Here is a 20374-nt window from a genome sequence, read left to right as displayed (position 1 = left end):
CTGGTGCATCCATGTGAGGCACCAAAGCCTTGGGGCCCCTCTCAGTTAGGGGGTGTTTCCATCAGACCCGAGCCCTCAGCCTACCTTAATGCTGTTGTGTACCCCAGGGACACCCAAACACTGCAAACACCAGCAAAGACCCACAGCCCTTCTGCTCAGCACGGCTGCTGCAGTGGGGAAGATCAGGGTCCCTTTCCTCCCCAGTAAAACAGCGTGCCCAGAGCAGCACAGCCGGAGGGGGTGTGTGCCACCCCTAATGCCCGTGCGGTGTTTCAGGTCTCCTCGGTGCTGCGGGGCTTCCTGGACTCGATGCTGGTGCGGGAGCCCTCGCAGCGAGCCACGGCGCAGGAGCTGCTCAGACACCCCTTCCTGAAGCTGGCAGGGCCCCCCTCCTGCATCGTGCCCCTCATGAGGCAGCACAGGCACCGCTGAAGGGCTGCTGGCAAGGGGCAGTGCAGAGCCCGGCTCGGGGCGTGCGGGACCCGCAGGCAGGGAGGAGGAGGAGCAGCAGCAGAGCCTCGAGGAGGAAGGCAGCCCTGAGGAGACGCTGCCGTGTGTACAGAGATCCCCGGGGCAGGCAGTGCTCCCTGCTCCCACTGTGCCAGGGACAGGAGCAGGCCGGACACCAGGGCTGCCAGGCAGGGCACACCCACTGCCAGCCTGGGCGAGGCAGCACGGAGCCAAACAGCTGAGCTGCACCGCGGGCTGAGGCACCTCTGGCTCAGAAGAACACTTTTCTGACAAACAAAGCACTTTTTATCTCGGCCAGAGCAGCGCAATGTATTTTGCAAGAAGTTTGTAATTTTCTGTACAGTATGTTTTGATAACTTGCAGTACTTTGTCATGTACCTGTTGTGTTAGTTAAGTAATAAGTGTAACTTGGAGAATTTGAGAAGATGAAGTTTCCTACTTTTTTAAACCCTTTTGAAAACAGGAGAAAAAAAAAAAAAAAGAAACCACAGTCACCTTTAGGAAGTTGTAAGGTTTTGCAGGGTTCCCATGGGGTGAGGAGGGGGCTCATCCTGCCCTCAGGGCAGCTGAAGAGCCAGGGATGGCTGACGGTGGTGGGAGAGCCTGGCTTGGGGCACTGGGTGACAGAGGCAGCCCAGCCCAGCCCAGCCCTGGCCAGGGCCTCCCTTGCCCCTGGCTGGGAGCCAAGAGCCCTGCCCAGCCTTGGCCCAGAGGCCTCCCAGGCTGGGCTGAACCTGCTCTTGCCATGCCACCACAACGCCTGCTCCAGCCCCACAGCGGCCCCCATGACTGCTGAGAGCAGCAGCTGCTCCTGCCAGCCCAGAGGGAGCCCCAGAGCTCGGGCAGAGCCCCGGAGGGGATGGCTTGGGATGAGCTGCCAGCGTTTGCCAGAGAGGAGGAGTCGTGCTGCTGTCTAGACCTTTCTGAATGTTGATGCAACAGTTGACTACTGCGGTACAATTTTGTGTTATTTGTTGGATGACTTTGCATGTTAACTGTAGGCCTAAATAGATTTGCCTTTAAAATTTTTAGAAGTGCTTCATAATTATTTCGATGAGAAACTAATTTTATTTATTAACGATTAGTTGTTTTTAATTCTGTATAATACAAAAGCCATGTTTTTCAAGTTTGTTTTTTTTCTTACTGACCTCATTTTATGGTATCTTTAAGAACCACAAAGCCAACTTGGTGAAAACACAGTTTTTTCTTATTATGAAATTTCATAGTTAATAAATTAATTGTTATTTATTGTAGTAAATTATAACCAAACATCTATACACCTGGCAGGAGCTGTTGCTTAAAGATCTTCCTCTGGGAGAAAAGAGTTGCCAATAGTAAAGAAGCTCCTTGAGTTCTGCCCTTAAAGAATATTTGGAGGGAGAGAAGCAATTAAAAAAAAAGGCAAAAACGAGATAAGGATGACCTGGAACATGGAAGAGCTGTTCTCACATCAGTGTCTTATCCCCACTGCTCTCTCTCCCTAGCCCTGTTTGCACATTTGAAGGAGACACTGAAGAAAATGTTTGGCTCCCAGAGCCCACCCAGCAGGGAGCACCCCCAGCCTCCCAGGGCTCTCTTTTGTAGTCTTGACAACTCAGGAAACCAGGCTGCACCAGTCCAGGCAACGGCACAACTTAATACTAGCTACAAAATTACCTTTTTTAACCATCTTTGAATAAAAAAGGGGGTTGGTGGGAGGTTTTTCTTCAATATTCAGCACATTTTAGGCTGTACAAGTGAAGAATTTTCTGCAACTTTCTTATCATTAGATACTTTAAGCAGTGTTCATCGAGTTTACTGAGAGTTTTGTCAATTTCAAAGGGGTTTTTTTGTGAACACCAGCTACTGGTGAAACAAATGCACATGCAAGTTCAATAAATTAATTAATAAACACTTTAAGTTTCAGTGTGGTTTTTTGTTCCCATGCCTTTTTTCTACTTTATAGATTTGACTCAGTCTCACAGTACTGGACCAAGCAGATAACAAAGAAAAAATGTGTTCTTATAATATCTATTATATTATTTTATATACATATATATAGTTCTTATAATATGTATATTATAATATATATAACAAAGAAAAAAGTGTTATAATATATGTATAAGCACTCAGGATACACATGTGTATGATACACATAGATATATATAATAGTGATTTATAGAGCTGTCCTAAGTGATTTCTAAGTGTCAGTGCATTCCCACCTCCCTTTCTCTATCCCCTAAATAATCCCTACTGACACATTCCCAGTTTCTAGCTCCCAGCTGTTGGTCTCTCACACCTACAGACAGCAGTTGTTCCCAGTTTCCCCAGCAGCACCAGTCAGCTGGTGAATCTACAATGTTATTTGCTACCTTCAAGTCTTACAGGTGAGGATTTCTATTACTTTTGGTTTCTGACATCAGTAAATACTTCCAAATACATTGAAAAAATGTAATGCCATCAGCTAGAAACAAACAAATAAGGATGTGAAGAGCATCCATTCACTCAGAAGCTGAGGCTGATACTCCAGTGAATGATTCCCACCTGTCACTAGGGAATGGTGGCTATTTCTGAGCTCACACTTCTAGAACTACTCCCAAACAATCCTCACCGTGGTAGCAGAGGCCAGGACAGTTCCTGGCTATGTCAGCCCCCTCCTCAGCAATACATCAATAATTTATAATTAAAGTTCTAATCACAAGTACTCTGTAAGTCATTAGCAGCTGCTTTAGTAAGTGCCTAATTATTACAGGTCCTTGCAGAGCTCAGTAGGGTGATAAGGTGTATTTATCCACCTTCTACTGCTGTGTTCATAAACATCTAGAAAGCAAAGCTTTCAATTTGCAGCTCACCCATGAAAAGCCATCAATAAATGAAAGCTAAATACAAAATTAAATCACAACAAAGTGCTGCCATCCTGAAGATGCTGCTGCAGTTTGACAGGCAGGAGGGAAGTTGGACATAATCTCTCTCATAAATAATTTTTCATAAATAGGCTTGAAAAGCTTAAAGCAATGGAGAATTCAGATCAATTTTAGTAAATGTGAACAAAAGGATGGGGAGAATGAAAAGATTTTAAAAGGTTTTCATCCAAAAGCTTAAATAACATTTTTTTCAACCAAGATGCATCAGTCTCGGACACAAGCTGTCCCTGACATTAAATTATTGTTTCTTTTTCCTTTCTTCCCCAAAAAGTAAAAACATTTCAGTTCAACAAAAAAAATATTTTCTGTCAGTTCAGAAAATCAAGAAATTAATTATTGCATTCCAGTGTTCCTAATAGCTCACAGACATACCTCCTGAAGGTGATGCCAGGCGCTTCCTAAGGGAAACCCTCATGTGCCAGGAAAAGCAGCAGAAGCCCTTCAGGCAGGCACAGGAGCAGCTTCAGCTTTTGGGGGTTGTCCCCATCCAGTGGCCCCTGCCACCACCTCAGGGCTCTGGGGTCAGGCAGGGCCAGTCCCTGTGAGTGCATTAAGACAGGTCACAGAGGCCACCACAAGCAGCCTTTTTTCCACCTGAAATCCACACAGCCCTGCTGTTGGGGAGCAGCTCCCTGTTGCAGCAGGCAGGTGGTGCTCACAGGAGAGGGCACAGCAGGGACTGCCAGCAGCTGGGCAGGGCACACTCCCCCAGAGCAGCCTGGGCACGGTGTCCCCAGCCACTGCCTCTGCTGCAGCCACACTCAGCAGCCCAGCCGAGCCCCAGCTCCTGCTGCCCCCAGCAGCCACGGGAGCCCCCCAGCCACTGCCTCTGCTGCAGCCACACTCAGCAGCCCAGCCGAGCCCCAGCTCCCGCTGCCCCCAGCAGCCACGGGAGCCCCCCCAGCCACTGCCTCTGCTGCAGCCACACTCAGCAGCCCAGCCGAGCCCCAGCTCCTGCTGCCCCCAGCAGCCACGGGAGCCCCCCCAGCCACTGCCTCTGCTGCAGCCACACTCAGCAGCCCAGCCGAGCCCCAGCTCCTGCTGCCCTCAGCAGCCACGGGAGCCCCCCCAGCCACTGCCTCTGCTGCAGCCACACTCAGCAGCCCAGCCGAGCCCCAGCTCCTGCTGCCCTCAGCAGCCACGGGAGCCCCCCCAGCCACTGCCTCTGCTGCAGCCACACTCAGCAGCCCAGCCGAGCCCCAGCTCCTGCTGCCCTCAGCAGCCACGGGAGCCCCCCCAGCCACTGCCTCTGCTGCAGCCACACTCAGCAGCCCAGCCGAGCCCCAGCTCCTGCTGCCCTCAGCAGCCACGGGAGCCCCCCCAGCCACTGCCTCTGCTGCAGCCACACTCAGCAGCCCAGCCGAGCCCCAGCTCCCGCTGCCCCCAGCAGCCACGGGAGCCCCTGAGCTCCCCCTTCCCAGGGAGGAAGGCAGGCAGGCAGGCAGCCAGGTGGGAATGTCCTCTGAGTGACTGCGAGGGCTCCATCTCTCCACAGCCCCTTGCCAGAAGGGCCTCTCCAGGAGACAAAGAGCACTGGAGGGGCTCCTCTGGCATCTGCAGCTCAGCTGTTGGCTTCCTTTGTGTGTTTGATTATTCTTTGGGAGGTCACAGTGGCAGATGTGCCAGGCTGATGGGAGCTGGCTGGGAGAGCCTGCCTGGCCCCAGGGCAGACAAGGGTGAGGCAGGACAAAGCTCCTCTCTATTAAGGATGAACCTTTAATCCTTTTATTCACCCTCCTGCTACCTCTGGCTTTTTCTAACTGCCTCTAAAAGAACCTTTTATTTTCTTTTTTAATTACCACTTATTGTAGGCAGTGGCACGTGGTCAGTCTAAAGCTCACCCAGGACCCTTTCAGTGCAGTTCTAAAGGAAAAGGGCAAAGCCACTATCATTGTTAGTGCCATAATTTTGCTTTTTGCATCCAAATGAGAAAACAGCTGAGCATAACACAGAAATGAGACCAGGAATGAGGCAGGACTAAAGGAAGGCTTGTGCTGCATCCACCTTCATCAAAAAACCCATACATTTTGGAGGAGACTACAGCATTAAAGAACAGTTAAGTTTCTTCTCTTACCTTTCTCCAACATTGAAAAGACTATTTTTGATTGAGTTTTAAGCTGAAAGAAAACAATCAAGCCTCTGAATTAAATCAGTTTAAGAACAAGGTAGTGTTTTCCACACCCTAAATTGACACAAGGCCTGCACTAGCTCCTGCTGAGGTAACACTGGAGCCAAGTGGAGTCAGAGGGCTCAGTGGGAATTGGACTATACCAGAATAAAACACATCATTATCCACACAACACACTGGAAAAACAACCAAAAGATAGAAGAAAATTAGGGACAACCAACAAATCACAGAATACTGAACCACCATGGTGTCTTCACCAAGCCATTTGCAGCACAACTGCTGCAGGAAATAAATCCTACATATGCCACCCACTCAGATTTGTGTTCTGATTCCATTGGCACCATGGAGAGAGCACAAAGATTACATCATTTCAAATTAAGAAGGCAAATCAAGCATTATGTATGTACATGTTTTAATTAATTTTAAAAATGGTCTACATTTAAGGATAGATTTCAAGGGTTCCCTTATATTTTTTCTGTTACATTAGATTATACCTGAATAATCTGCATAGTAACTTTAACATTACTGTTTTCTTTTTCTCTTTTTTTTTTGTTTTGTTGTGAAAGTTATCAGTTGCAGGTAGCAATGTAACATCTCAACCACAATCACAATACGTGCAGGATGCCCAGCCAGAAGCATTTCTCAGTTGACTTGCAGTAGCACAGCACTTTATAATTTGTGTATCAATACTTTTTTTCTTTTTTTTTTTTCCTAAGTTTACTTCAGATGTGGCTCAAGAAGCAAAAACAAAAACTTTCTTCACCCAGTCTCAGGTGTGGGGTCAGCTCACAGTTGTGATCTGCTCCACTGGAGTTACTGACCTTAAATTTTTTTTTTTTTTCCCCAAAGCACACCTGCATTTGCCTCCATGCTTTTCTTAACATGAGTGCAAACTTGGGGATGTGGTTTGAGTCCCATCATCAGAGGGCCTGAATGAGCCCTGTGCAATGGCTCTGCCTCCCAGCCCTGCTTCCTGCATGGACAGGAACGTGGAGGGCTGAATGCTCCAAAGGTGACACGGGGGGAGGTAAGAATCTCTTGGGATGGGAAAAAGAGAAAAAATAAACCAAACAAGAAAGCTAATTGTGCTCCCAGTGTGAAACTCTGACATGTGAAGCATTTCTGTTTCCAGATGATCAGCCCAGCTGCTTCAAGAAGGTATTCAAACCACCTACAGACACTGACTCTCCTTCCAGAGGCTGTGTTAAAGCCAAGCCTTAGCCTGGGTGTCTCCATGAAATACCCAGGATTAGGTGCTGTGAATACCATCCCTTGCCCCCCAGAACCTTTCCTCACCCACAGAAAAAAGTGCTTTTGCTTTTTCTACCTGATCAATGCCCGGGTGTCTCGGTGCTGCTCCTAGCCCATGTGTTTGTACTGAGATCTGTCCCGAGGGATCTGCACCTGGCTGGCTGTCAGCTTGTGGTGGATGTGGTAGATGCCCAGGGTGACCACGATCACCAGCCCCAGGATCAGCCCCAGGATCAGAGGCAACGTTTCCTCCAGCTGCTCCCGCTGGTCCACCGGGCACTTGTGCTCTGCAGGGAAGGAACAGGGAAAAGAGACATGGCTGAGAGCCTGCAGGGGAAGGAACAGGGAAAAGAGACATGGCTGAGACCCTGCAGGGGAAGGAACAGGGCAAAGAGACATGGCTGAGAGCCTGCAGGGGAAGGAACAGGGAAAAGAGACATGGCTGAGACCCTGCAGGGGAAGGAACAGGGCAAAGGGACATGGCTGAGAGCCTGCAGGGGAAGGAACAGGGAAAAGGGACATGGCTGAGAGCCTGCAGGGGAGAAACAGGGAAAAGAGACATGGCTGAGAGCCTGCAGGGAAGGAACAGGGAAAAGAGACATGGCTGAGAGCCTGCAGGGAAGGAACAGGGCAAAGGGACATGGCTGAGACCCTGCAGGGGAAGGAACAGGGCAAAGGGACATGGCTGAGAGCCTGCAGGGAAGGAACAGGGAAAAGGGACATGGCTGAGAGCCTGCAGGGAAGGAACAGGGCAAAGGGACATGGCTGAGAGCCTGCAGGGAAGGAACAGGGAAAAGAGACATGGCTGAGACCCTGCAGGGAAGGAACAGGGAAAAGGGACATGGCTGAGAGCCTGCAGGGAAGGAACAGGGAAAAGAGACATGGCTGAGACCCTGCAGGGAAGGAACAGGGAAAAGAGACATGGCTGAGACCCTGCAGGGGAGAAACAGGGAAAAGGGACATGGCTGAGACCCTGCAGGGGAGAAACAAGGAAAAGGGACATGGCTGAGAGCCTGCAGGGCAAGGAACAGGGAAAAGGGACATGGCTGAGACCCTGCAGGGGAAGGAACAGGGAAAAGAGACATGGCTGAGACCCTGCAGGGAAGGAACAGGGAAAAGAGGGGGAAGAGGGATGTGGCTGAGATGCTGTGAGCTGTGGCTCCCTGGTCACGGCTCCATGCAGGATGGAGTGGCTGCAGCTGCCTGCAGAGCCCCAGGGAGAAAATCAATTGCCTTGGAGCAAAGTGGAATCACTCACAAGGCAGGGAGAGGCTACATCTATCAAACCAGCCCCCGCACTGGAAAAACACTTCCATGCCCATAAGCTCAGCCCTCCCTGCCACACATCAATGGCCTTGCTGGGAACAGGGCAGCCAAAGCCCGAGGTTCCTGAGTGCCTGAAGAGCTGCTTTGTTTATTCAGGCAGAGAGTCTGGAGAGGCCTCAGCATCAGGAAGGCTTTAATTCTGCACCAGACTCACCCTGCACATCACCCAGAGATTCTCCCTCTATCTGCAAGCTGGCAGAGGTCCAACAGCACCACTGCCCCTCTCTGTGAGCTCCCCAGGGACATGGCTCCAGCCCTGGCAGAGCACACACGTGTGTGTCTGTGTCAAACAGCACCCCAGCACCCCACATTGTCCACCAAATACAGCAAAGGAGCAGCAGAAGCAATGTGAGCCCCGGCAGTGCTCTTGTCTCTGGCAGATGAGTCTCTGCCACAGCCTAATAAAGCACTAGAAAAGAGCGATACAATGGGAAAATACTTGAGCTTGGAAAGGCCACTGAGGTTAGGAACATGGTACACTGGTAATCCTGGCTCAGCTCCCTTACACTTCCAGAGTCTACTGCAGGCCAGGGTGACAGGATCAGGATGCACATCTTTCCCCACAGGATTGTTGCTTCTCTGTGCTGATGGACAGGCAGGGCCCATGCTGCTGAGATGGGGCTGCCAGGCTAAAAAGGAGAAAAATGCCAGTTCTGGGGGGGAAAAAAGGTTATATGATACAGGACAGACAATTCTGTCTTCATTGTATTAGAAATGTGCTGAAAACAATGACAACTTTAAGGGAAAAAAAAAAAAAGGAAAATAGAAAAGCTGTGTGTTAGATGAACAAATACAAAGGGCACCACAAATTCCCCCTTGCTAAAGACTGTCCAGATGGGTTCCCCGGGCAGCTGATTGCAGAGATCTGCAATAACCACGAGGAGCACACGCTCCACAAGTCTAACAGCATGTGGCAAAGAGCAGGAGAAACCCAGAGAGCCCCAGGCCCAGGCAGGAGGTGACAGCAGGGACCCATCTCCAGCGGTGCTGGCACCTCCAGGAGCTCCATCACGTCCTGGAGTGCAGCCTCCTGCCACCAATGGCATCAGGAAACATTTAAAGCTGTAAATGAGGTAAAACAAAAAAAAACAAAAACAAGCAAAAGTGGAATGTTGTCTAACACACAAGACTGTCCTTTTCAGTTCCAGTTGCTCACGGTTTCACCAGAGGAGTGATTAATCACCAGGACTGTGGCACAGGCGACTCAGCAATTGCTGCAATGCAGGGGTTTTGTTTGTTTGTAGTGAGGAGAATGGGGGGAGAAATCCTGATGGTTACTTAGCTCCCAGAACTGGGTTTCTAGTGCTCCACGGAATTGTTCCCAGTTTAGGATGCTAAGGCCTGAGCAGCTTACAGGGACACAAGGCCAGGCTGAGCTGACTGCAGGAAAAGCCACTCAGGGGCAGTGCTGTGGGGCCAGGGCTGCTCTGACCCCACTCCCCACAGGGACAAAGCAGCACCATTCCCATGGGAAGGATCCAAGCTCCAGGAGCTCCCGTGCACCCCCCATAGCTGCAGACAGGCTGTGCTGAGCTGCCAAACAGCACGAGAGCACTCTGGGTGGACACTGATTCCTGCTTGGGAAGTGGCTTAGCTGAAACCAAGAGCAGATGGAAAGCAAGCTGCTGGAAACCCAGCTGAGAAGATTCCCTGTGCTCAAACACACACCAGGTTTTCCTTGCACCTTTCCCCAAACGGGAACACTCCTGGAGAACAGGCTGGATGTGGGGGGCTGCAGCCAGTGGAGAAAGGAAAGCTAAAAGCACCAGTGCAGAAAACAGAGCCAGCTCTAAAGCCCCCACTTGTAACATTTGAATTCCACCAAATTTTGCCAAAGCAAACCAGCTGCAGGGCACAAAACACGCCAGAGGACATGGCCAGAGACCCATGGTCCACAGAAAGCCAGGCTGTGTCTAAGGGTCTGTGTCACAACTCAAAAAGGTGTCAGCTCCTGCAAGCAACCAAGAAAGAGAGTTCTTTATCTTGACACTAGTTTTTAAGAGGATTAAAATAAAATAATACAGAAAGCCAACAGGGAGGAGGGAAAAAAAGCAGCAAGCCAAGCTGTCAGTCTCCAGCAGCACATCCCCAAACCCAGCTGGACCCACTGCACCTCCCTCTGCCCTACCCACACCTGCTCCTCAGCAGAAACATCCATTTTCTCCTTTTGGAGCAGACCACCAAAGCCTGGGCTCCCTGGAGACTGCAGGGGGAATGGGAAGATCCAGTATGGAGGCACTGGGAAGTGCAAAGCACAAACAATCTGCAGCAGAAGTGAGGCTCTCTGGGTGCTGATTGCTAGGACGGTTAATTCTCTATTTTAACACTAATATCATGTTAATCCACATAATTTTATGACAAATAAAAATACTTTCACAATTATAACAAGGTACTTTAACATTTATACAGTATTTTTCACCCCAGGAATTCAAATGAAGCATTTTTCAGCCCAAGAATTCAAAGCAAAGGCATGAGGTCCACAACACAGCAGGGAGGCAGGCAGGCAGCAGGTATCATTCCTGCTCCATCAGCACAGGAAAAGGCAAAGGGGAACAGGAGGAGAGAAGGGTTTGCATAAAGTCCATGGCAGACAAATTTGGATGTTCAACCCCCTCAAGTATGAGTAGGTTGATGCTTGACAAACATGGGAACAGCTACGCTTTCAGAATTAATGACCCTGCAGGAAAACAGCCCTTTCTGCCAAATTTTCCCCAGTATTCTGCTCCGGGTCACAGGATCTCAGCATTTCCCAGTCACTGGGGTTACCCTCAGTCCAGGGAAGCAAGCAGGTCCCTGGCAATAGGGGGGAAGTCGGGGTGGTGCTGGGAGCTCTGCTGCACCCCAAACATGGCGGGGTCACCCCTCTGGCGGGGTGGTGCCACCCCCAGTCCCTGCCCGTGCAGCACCCACTGCAGAGGGATACAAAGGAGGTGTTGAGGTGCATTCCTCACCGCTCCTTTGTGCTGTGCCTCCTCCCAGGCTCACGTACTGCCACGGTTTCTATGGTGAGCGCTCGCCCAATTCCAGTAGGGGCTGTGAAACCACCTAAGAGCCCATTTTCCCCTATTCCAGAATCCTCCTGCAGAGCACACACGGCAAAGGACCCGGCAGAAGGCACAGCGCCCTCCCGCAGGCACCAGCCCGAGCATCGGCACAGGGATGGTCCCAAGGGGGGAACAACAGCCCAGCTGTGTCCGGCATGACAAGGGGTGTGGGATTTCGAGAGGGGAGTTTGGAAGTAAACACTTAAGAAAGAAGGACCAGGTGCTTTTCAGAAAGTGGCTGCATATCTTGGAGCAAAGGACCCTTGAGAAAAAGTGGCCCTCAAGTGGGATGTTGCAGCTCCCTCTGAGCCACCCCAGGATCCCAGTCCCTGATTATCAGCTGTTGTATCCCTTTGTGTTACTATTTTTCATCATATTGCTTTATATTCGAAGTTTTAGATATAAAATCAAAAGAGCTGACAGTTTCTCTGGGGTTCTTCCATCAGTTTAAATCTTTCCCCACCCTCTTGACCCAGCTCTTATTTTACTCATCTTCTAAGCTGAAAAATGTACACACATTTTCCCTATTATAAAAAAAATGAATTAGCAAAGTCTGATGGAAAAAAATTTCTACTGCTTCTCTATTGAGAAATAAAAATATAAATAAATAAATAAATAAATGTGGATTTGTGAAGGTTGGAAGCATTGTCTCAAAAACCAAAAAATACTCCAGCACATGAATTTAAGCATTCAAAAAACCCAAAGACAATCCAATCATTCCCTACTAGCTTTTTAAGCTATCCCTGCCAGAACAGTGTCAAGACTAATGAAGAAACCTTTTCCTGGTTTCTTTGTGGAAAAAGGGGCCCGACCCTCCTGTGTCTTGGTGATTCTTCCGCTCTAGCGGGTCTCTTTCTCTCCTCCAAAATATTTTAAAATGTTCTGTAGCTTGTTCATAATTAATAGGAATTTTACCTAATGGGAAATTAATGAAGCAAAAAGGAGAGGGCTAATTACTGTAATTTGAGATTGGCAGTGGTTCTCAGACCCCACAAAGGATGCTGCTCTGCCATGTGTGTGCCGAGGGCGCGCTGGGCTGGAGGGAACGCGGTGCTGGAGAGCAGCAGTGCCCTGGATGGAGCTCCATTGATAGATCACCTGCCAGCCCCTCTGACCACCCCTCCAGGTGCTCTCTGCTGCTCACCTTCCAGTGGAATTCAACAAAAAGGAGTGTAATTAAATAATGAGAGCAACAACTACAGAAAACCCCATTGAGCCTGACAAAGAGAGAAGCCATGCTGTCCTCCAAAGGAGGAATTCCCTCCATGTGTTTAAAGATTGCTAAAGCAACATCACGTCTTTGTGTGCTGGAAAAAAGAAAAGCCCACCAAACTACAGCAACAAAAGAGAAAACAAAATAGAAACAAATTTGCTTCCTGACAGGAATGAGCATATCATGAAAACAGCAGGTAGATTCCTTTGGCAGTGAGCCCCGAGTTTGGTTGTTTTAACTGGGAGCTCCAGGACTTCACGGGTTTGGTATCACAGAGACACAGCCTTGCATATTTTAAACACACTGTTCTCAGCCCCCAAGCTCTGCCCAGCCCAACCCTGAGTGCAGGAATCCCAGATCCACAGGGGGAAAAAAGAGGGTAAAGCTATGCCAACAAAAAAAATTACTACTTTTTTCTCCCTGTAAATCTAAGAAAAATGTGGTACTACTTTGATACAAAAACACCTGCCCACGGATAAAGCCTACTCAGTATTACACTGGCCTTGCTGTGAGTAATTCAGCCAGGCAGAGCTCTGCCAGCACATGCAGCAGCACAAATTTACAACATCGCTGAGAGGACGTGAGTCGTGAGTGCAACCACTCAGCTCTGCAGTCACTGCTGGGCTTTCATTGTGTTCCAAAACATTTCCCACATGCAAAATAATAAAGCTCCACGTTTTTAATGCTAGGCTTGAATACCACCATTTGCTAACTCATTATTAAAAGAGTTGGCCATTACACATTTTGTTTGCACCTGGTTACAATAACAGGCTTAACTGATTATAGTGCTAAGGCAGCACTATGACATGGGACTGGTCTGCCCTAATCCAGGTATGGCTACACTGCCTCATTCAGCCTGATGGGAAAGCCAAGGGAGAGCTGGGAGCAGGAGCACCATGGCTTCCTTGGGATAAAGGAACCTGAGGCTGCAGGAATCCTGTCCCATGGCAGCCTTTGATACAAACTGCATTTTAACTCAGGTGTTCTTTTCTCCACCACGGATGTTAAGGAACCCCAGAAGCAGAATGGCATTCCCTGTGTTTGGTGCTCGAGGAGCCTCACTGAGGTCCCTGCTTTGCTTCCTTCCCCCTCACAATGGGCATTAATCAAACTGGAGCCAGGAACGTGCGTCCCTAGCAAACCCTGCCACTGCAGCCCCAAGCTTCCCCAGCGTGCAGCAGCCCTGAGGAGCCCCTGGGGCTGTGCTGAAGCATTTCTGTGCTGCAGAGGAGACACCTCAGCCTTGCAGAGCTCCCCAGGGATGCTGCATTGGGGCTTGCTGGCAATCTGACTACTTACAGAAGCCAATGTACATACAATGATGGCCCACGTTTTGGCAGCTGGGCTGAATTTGTAAAGCCTTTTGGGGGACCACAGAGGCAAGGAATGGGTTGGAGGGAGTGCAGGGGAGCACTGGTAACAGGCTGCAGTGAGGGGAAGGTGGCCCTGCAAAAGGTGGGACCCAAATTCCTTCAGTAGATTGCAACATCCCCAAAGGCCGTGGCAGCATCAGCACCTCGGGGATGCGAGACATGCCTCTGCCTGCTCCTTACCTTCACTGAAGACAAAATCCGCGGGGATGTCGAAGGGCTGGAGCCGCACTTCCGACAGCAGGAGCTGCACGGACTTCTGGTGGTCGCTGGAGACGAGGGAGATGGTCTGCTGCGCCTGGCACTCGTAGGACCGCCCGGCAGGGGTCACCAGGGCCGAGAGCCGGTGCGAGCTGGCCGTGTGCTTCCCGGCTGGCCAGGGGACACACACGGGTCAGGCCCGGCCCCGAGGGGCCGCACCAGCAGAGGCAACGAACCAAACGGTGACACGGCCGGGGCGCAGTGCGGCAGCAGCGCCCTGCTGCTCCGGAGGGTCCTCCCGGGGGGGACCCGGCTTTTGGGGGACACCCCACACAGCCAGGGCAGCTCCCACAGCGGGAACACAGCTCCAGCACACGGAGCCGCTCCGCAAAGCGCAGAGCTGGCCCTGCTGCCGCCAGCTCCGCTCCTGTCACAGCGCCTGGAGTCCCTAACGTGAAATGGTTCCTGCTCTCAGACACTCGGGGTGCAGCCCGGGACTGTGGCTGTGCTCCCCACATTTGGGGAACGCCCATTTCTGAGGCTGCACTTGGGCTCTGAATCCAGGTGGGAAGGAACAGTGCCATTGGGGACCACCCCGCAAAGCAAGACAGGCCACGGAGCCCTTCCTGAAAATACAACGAGGCCGTTTCACCCAAGCACAAATTAGAGAAAATATTTCCCCATCCCACCGGGCTTGTTTTGCAAGCGAAGGCCGACTGCAGCTGAGCCAGGTGGAATGAGGGGTATCTGCCACCTCCCGCTCTTCTGCAGCCCTTTGTTCCCCTCCGGCAGCTCAAAAAGGCAATCAGTGCTTCACACGGGCAGGGGCTGATGCGGCACGGCCAGCTCCGTGTTCTGGGGACTCAAACAGTGGGAAAACAGCCCCAAAACCAGCATGGCTTATGGCAACAACTCTAAGCGCCCTATTCGCCGGAGTTGGGAAATCCTGAGGGAGAACCATTTGCAAGTGACAATATTTCATTTTTCAATTCAAAACAACACATTTCTGAGCCGAAATGAAATAAAAACAAAGTAAAAACCAAAAGAATGGAAACCCAGTGAGAAAAGAGGAGGCTGCTGGGTGCGGAGGTGTGTGGGGGTACAATACTAATGTCAATCTCAGGTATCTTGAGGAACTGCTGCTTTTCCACCTATTCAACCATCATCAGGATTAACCTCAAAAACAATCTCCCCACAGGAAAGGAGACAAGCTTTTGCAGCCCAGGTGTCTCCCTGTTCCGCCCTCGGACTCTGAGTCCCACAGGACAGCGCAGCAAACGGGCAGAGCTGGGTTCTCCCTCCCCCGCCAACCGCGGTGATTAAAAACAAGGGAAGAAAAAAAAAAAAACAGCGGAGAAAAAAAATTTTTAAACATGCGATTTAAAGCCGGCAGCTGGTCCCGGCTTTGTCGGGAGGATTTGGGGTTTCCTTTTTCCCGTAAGCCACATTTAGGAGCAGCCCGCTGAGCACTCCCTGCGCTCGCCCGCCCGCCCGCCGGGATCTCCCTTAATCCCCGAGCCCGGGCGCTTACGGCTGACGGCATCCTTGAAGTAGGTGCGCTCGGAGGTGTCGTAGGTGAACTGGATCCGGCTGAGCTTCCAGGACGCCTCCGGGCCCCGGGACGTGTTGTGCCCCTCCTGCCGAGACAGGGCCGGTGAGGAGCCCGCGGAGCCGCCGCGCCCCCGGCCCGGCTCCCGGCGTGCCCGTACCTTGAGGAAGGAGAGTTTGAGGGTGTACGCTTGGTCCAGCCACGAGAGCTCCAGCTCCGACTCGTTCGTGCCGCACTTGCCCTTCATCTCGGCGCCCCGCGACAGCGGGATATCGGCTTGCTCCGTGATCAGCTGCAAAAAGGAGCGGGGCTCAGCCGGGCGACCCCCGAGTCCCCCCCCCCACCCCGTCCCGGCTGACAATCCTCGGAGGGAATAAAGGACTTTCCGAAAGTAGCGGCAGATGTGAGCGTGTGCCCCCTGCCATCCCCGGTCCTGCTGGAGCCCCGGACCCCCCGGGCCGCCCCCGGCCCCCACTCACATCCACATAATTGCTGGCCCACACGTCGTAGGGGACGATGAACTTGGCGGCGAATTCGGCCATGAGACACGTCGTCCGGTTTTCCCGCACCACGAAGATGTCCTTCTCGGGGTTAGGGGAGAGCCCGGAGAGGTTTTCAACTTCTTGCTCGGCGGCCAGGCGAGCCGCGGCGTCTGCGGGCACAGCGGGGCTGAGCGCCGGCAGCCCCGAGCCTCTGCCGCTCACCCTAGCACCTCCCGCCACCCCGAGCCCGCTGGAGCAAGCTACTCTATCGCGACGGGACGTTCCTGTCGCGACTGAGCAGGTGGAGGCGATGTGGCAGCCGGTGGCGGTGATGCGAGACCGGTGCCGTGACAGCGCCGAGTCCGCCAGCGCCAGCAGCAGCCTGGTCGCGACAGGGCTCCGTGTCGCGACTCGCCACCCAGGTACTCACGCAAGATGAAAAGCAGCCCCGGGAGACGCCCCCCGGCCATTCTCCCTGCTCGGTCCCGGCGTGGCCGCGGCTGCTGCAGCTGCTCCTCCGAAAGGTCCGCTCCGGAGAAAAGAAAAAAAATTAAAAATAAAAAGGAGGGGGGAAAAAGCCGCACACCTCCTTCCTCAGGAGCCGCACAGGCTGCAAAAGCACTCTGCTGCGGAGTGGCGGGGAGGAGGGACGGGGAAAGTGTGTGGGTGTGCGGGGAGGAGGAGGGGAGATGCCGGCGGAGCTGATGGAGCGCCCACGCCGAGGGACGGACGGGGCGTACGCAGCCGAGCGGGGAGGAGGGAAGAAGGGATTCCCCCCCTCCGGCGCCGGGCCCCGCCGCAGCTCCCCGCGGAGGGGCTGCCGGGGATCCCCGCGGAGCTCGGGCCGCCCGCCCGAGGCGCGGCTGGAGCGGAGCGGGCTCAGCCCGAGCGCTTCCCGCTGCCCCGGCAGGGCCGGCGCTGGCAGCGGGCCCGGGACCCCCTCGCCCCGGGTTGTGCCGGCCGGCCCTGCCGGAGAGGCCGGCGGGATGGAGGAGGGGATACCTATTCCTGCCTATTCCTGTGCCGGCTGCTCGCAGAGCGTCACTAATTTCGGTGAAGGCGAGCAGCTGCTCCGCGTGTTAATTTAGGAAGAAACGTGCGGTTATTTCTGTGTGGCAAGGTCGGAAGCAAATCCGCATCCTTCTGTGAGCGGCCATCGGCACACCTGAGCTCTAAGATGTCCCAAACCACAACGCGCACCGTAACATAAAACCCAACAGCCCGAGAAGGTGCTTTAAAACAGAAACAACACGGCCCGTGAGGGCGTTTTTGGGGGGCACAGGCAGGAGGTGCGCCTCGGAGGCAGGACAGGGCCAGCTGAGCCGGGGCACTCGGGGTTTTGTCCCTGCCGGGTCCAAGGTGCGACACAGCGAGGCCCGGCGCAGAGCGGACAGGGGCTGCGGGGCGGGGAGAGAGCACGAGGGGCTGCCCGCCCCCTGCCCCGCCGGCTCCGGGCCCTCCGCTCCGAGCCAAGGCAGCGCCTTCCCTCCCTCGCTGCCAGCCGGGCCAGGGCGGCGCTGGCCCCGGCAGGAGCGGGCGATCCCAGCCCGAAGCGCCGCCGCTCCGTGCCGGGGAAGCGCGGCCGATTCCCGTGCTGCTCCCTTGCTCCGGTGATGCCATGCTGAAATATTTCTTCCCCCTCTCACCGGGACCTTTTTTTTTGGAGCTTTAACGCGCTGCCATTCTCGGCCCGGGACCAGAAGCACATCCGAGTATTTACGATTTACAGCGACACCAGTCCCAGGAGCAGCGGGGATGAAGGGCCCTACACTGAGAATGGTTTTTCGGTAAAAAGCCAAAGGGACAGCAGCGATCCGGAGTGATAGCATTACTGGATTCACTACCAATCCACATTTCTAGTTCAGGAAAAGGCATCTGGAGGAAACCGTCCAAGATATTGCAAGGTGAGTTTTGATTGTGGGCAACTGCCCTTTCTCTGCCAGGGCACACACGTGCAGAGAGGGGCTTTCTTGCTGGGAAATGGCTTTTTTAAACAATAAAAAATGATACAAAAGGAACTTGTTTTTTAACTATAATGTTGAAATTTCCTTTCTGCTTTCTGTACATATTAAATATATTCTGACCATTTCCTCTCTCTCTCTACTGCTTCACGATAAAAAGCTATTCCTGCACACCCCCAAATACAGCCAGACCCGTGTCAGTTGTGGTACAGGATTAACCTATGGATAATAATTTCAGGGGACTATATAAAGGGAAAAAATTTAATCTTCTAGAAAATATAACCTTTGACTATAACAGGCTGTGCTTCTGTGATGATTTTAATGCCTGGCTTCCTCAGGTCCTACACTGATGAGCTGAAGGTAGTGTTTGACTACCCTTTATTTCTCTCTCTACTCCACTATTTAATTTCTAGCCTTTGTGAAGTTTCTAGGCAGATTTTAACGCCCAAAATACATGATTCTGAGCAGCTGGCCCTGCATCCAGCCTGTGCAGGAGGGTCCAGGGAGCAGCTAGGAAAGAGCAGCTGTGCTGGATGCAGGGGCAAGGCTGCCCCACAGCCCAGAACTGCACTGCCCCAGCTGCACAGCACAACAAAGCCTTCAGCTCCAGGGAGAATTGCCACTTCCAGCCTGCAGAGCTGCCTTCATCCTCTCTCCGTGGCAAATAGAAGGGAAAGGTGAAAGACTTCCTAGCACTGAACAACCCCCAACACACAGAGCAGAAAGGTCTCACCCGAGCGAGCCAGCGCAGCACCAGCCGCCCTGAAACGCTGCGGCCAGGGACAGTTTATGGTCCCGGAGCAGGCCCCTCAAACCCCCCTGCCACCTGCCCTTACCCCCAAGCTCTGGAGGCCACCTGGCTATCTCTGAAGCCTGAATCCCCCTTGCTGCCCCCGAATATCAGCCATAACAGCTCTTACCAGCCTGCTGGAAGGGAGCACACAGCACGGGGACAGGCAGGCTGCAGCGCTGGGACCGCTACTGACACAGCCCGCAGGAACAGGGCTTTGTCCAATCAGTGCTTACCACTTGCAGCTGGTTTCACAGGCAGCACCTGAGGGTGATTTGGGGTGATTTCTTAACTGCATGCAGGTGGTACAGGGGTTAAATAGGCCCCCACCTGAAAGCAATCAGGTTAACGACTAACGGCCCAAATTCCTACACCTGAAACAATAGCAGGCTGCCTGGGTGTCACGACCCTCCCCATCACAGCTGAGCTGAATTTATCTGAAGCGATTCAGAGAGGGAAAATCTGCCACTTCCCTCCATGAAATTTCACTGAAGTGGAATCTATCACCCCGGCAGGGAATGACATTTTAAACTGCTTTAACTCAGTATCAATGTTCAAATTGATTAGCCTATTTCATCTCAATGGAAATTCTCACCTCATTACATTAGCGGCCAAACTTCAAATAATTTTTGAATCAAATACTGCTTAAACAGTATTTCAAAACACTTAGCTGACAAAATTCATCACTTAATTTCAAATTACTGCCTGCATTTTATGCTAAATTGTCAGTGGATGAAATAGGTATCAGTGTGGGGAGCAGAGCCTGGCAGCTGAGGTCTCCTGCTCGGCAGTTTCACAGAAGCCCATTTTCCTGTCTGAATTGATGGATGTCTCGCTGCTGGCTGAGCAGGGAGCACAGTCTCAGACAGAGGCTCTGGACAGTATTTTCTGTCCTTCCAAAACCTGTGTTTTCCCCTAAGGGGAAGGGATGCTCACCAAGGAATTAAATAGGCAGGTTTGATCTTCTCAGGGACATGCCCTCCATTCCCAGTGGTTTCTTTAGCAGGGCTTTCCAGCCAGGCTCTACATGAGCTTAAGATGCTTCACCATCCAGTTCCTTCCATACCTGGTCTGTCATTTGCTCCTCCTTACAGGCTAAAAACCACTGCAGTAGGCAACAGTGTGCAATTCCAGCTCACGGCACTGTCTCCACCAGCTGTGTTTTAAGAGGACATTTTTAATTAAAAGAAAAATCATCATAAAAATCCTGTCCAGTATGCTCTGAAAACACTTCTGCTTCGAGCTCCAGCCAGCACTTAAGCCAGGCTTAGAGAGTGGCTCTCAGTACACAACTTGTCTTTTAAAACATTATAAAGGATCAGGAGCTACCTTCACAGGCTGTGGCATCAGAATGGGAATTCTGAATACTCATCCCAGGTCTGCTCCAACTCTGCTTTAAACACCTAAAGATTCACTGACCTCTGTCTCTGTTGCTGCTACACTGCACTCGGGTTGCTGCATTTCCAGGTTATGCTGCTGCACTCCACTGGGGCAGTTCTCTAGTGCTGCACAATGCTTCTATCACTTATATGAAATTAAAAAAAAAAAAAAAAAGACTCCTTTGACTAAATAAGCTGTGATAGAAATATATTTACACTATGCACATTTTTACAGGGAATACAACTTGCTAAAAATCTGCAATTAATACCACCACCCTGCAATTCACTGCAGTCAAAACTAAAGGA

General features: G+C 51.9%; 2 protein-coding genes across 5 annotated transcripts in view; one reads left to right on the top strand and one right to left on the bottom strand.

Annotated features, from left to right (window-relative positions):
- Positions 1-2364, top strand: part of PAK5 (p21 (RAC1) activated kinase 5) — a 217688-nt gene extending 215324 nt beyond the window's left edge. For all 4 annotated transcript variants that reach the window (XM_077176304.1, XM_077176305.1, XM_077176306.1 and 1 more), the window contains one exon: positions 277-2364. In XM_077176304.1, coding sequence (XP_077032419.1) covers positions 277-432 — 156 coding nt within the window. In that variant the 3' untranslated portion in view covers positions 433-2364. The remainder of the gene's footprint in view (positions 1-276) is intronic.
- A 3533-nt stretch (positions 2365-5897) lies between these two features.
- On the bottom strand, positions 5898-16657 carry LAMP5 (lysosomal associated membrane protein family member 5). Its single transcript, XM_054629907.2, has 6 exons — positions 16369-16657; positions 15936-16108; positions 15617-15748; positions 15439-15544; positions 13890-14078; positions 5898-7040 (listed from the first exon to the last, which is right to left on the bottom strand). Exons 1-6 carry the CDS (start codon positions 16406-16408, stop codon positions 6862-6864), a joined length of 819 nt encoding a protein of 272 aa, XP_054485882.1. The 5' UTR covers positions 16409-16657; the 3' UTR covers positions 5898-6861.
- Between the last annotated feature and the right edge of the window lie 3717 nt (positions 16658-20374).

This window comes from Agelaius phoeniceus, chromosome 3 (genome assembly GCF_051311805.1).
Source record: "Agelaius phoeniceus isolate bAgePho1 chromosome 3, bAgePho1.hap1, whole genome shotgun sequence".
Lineage (NCBI taxonomy): Eukaryota > Metazoa > Chordata > Aves > Passeriformes > Icteridae > Agelaius > Agelaius phoeniceus.
This window is presented reverse-complemented; position numbering and strand designations above follow the sequence as displayed.

Excerpts from the sequence above, each read along its gene's own strand:
- LAMP5 (XM_054629907.2), bottom strand. The coding sequence starts at position 16,408 with ATGGCCGGGGGGCGTCTCCCGGGGCTGCTTTTCATCTTGC. Across the intron at positions 15,749-15,935 it reads GGGCCAGCAATTATGTGGAT|CTGATCACGGAGCAAGCCGA; the intron begins GTGAGTGGGGGC and ends TCCTTTTTGCAG. Across the intron at positions 7,041-13,889 it reads GGATTTTGTCTTCAGTGAAG|AGCACAAGTGCCCGGTGGAC; the intron begins GTAAGGAGCAGG and ends CCTTCCCTGCAG.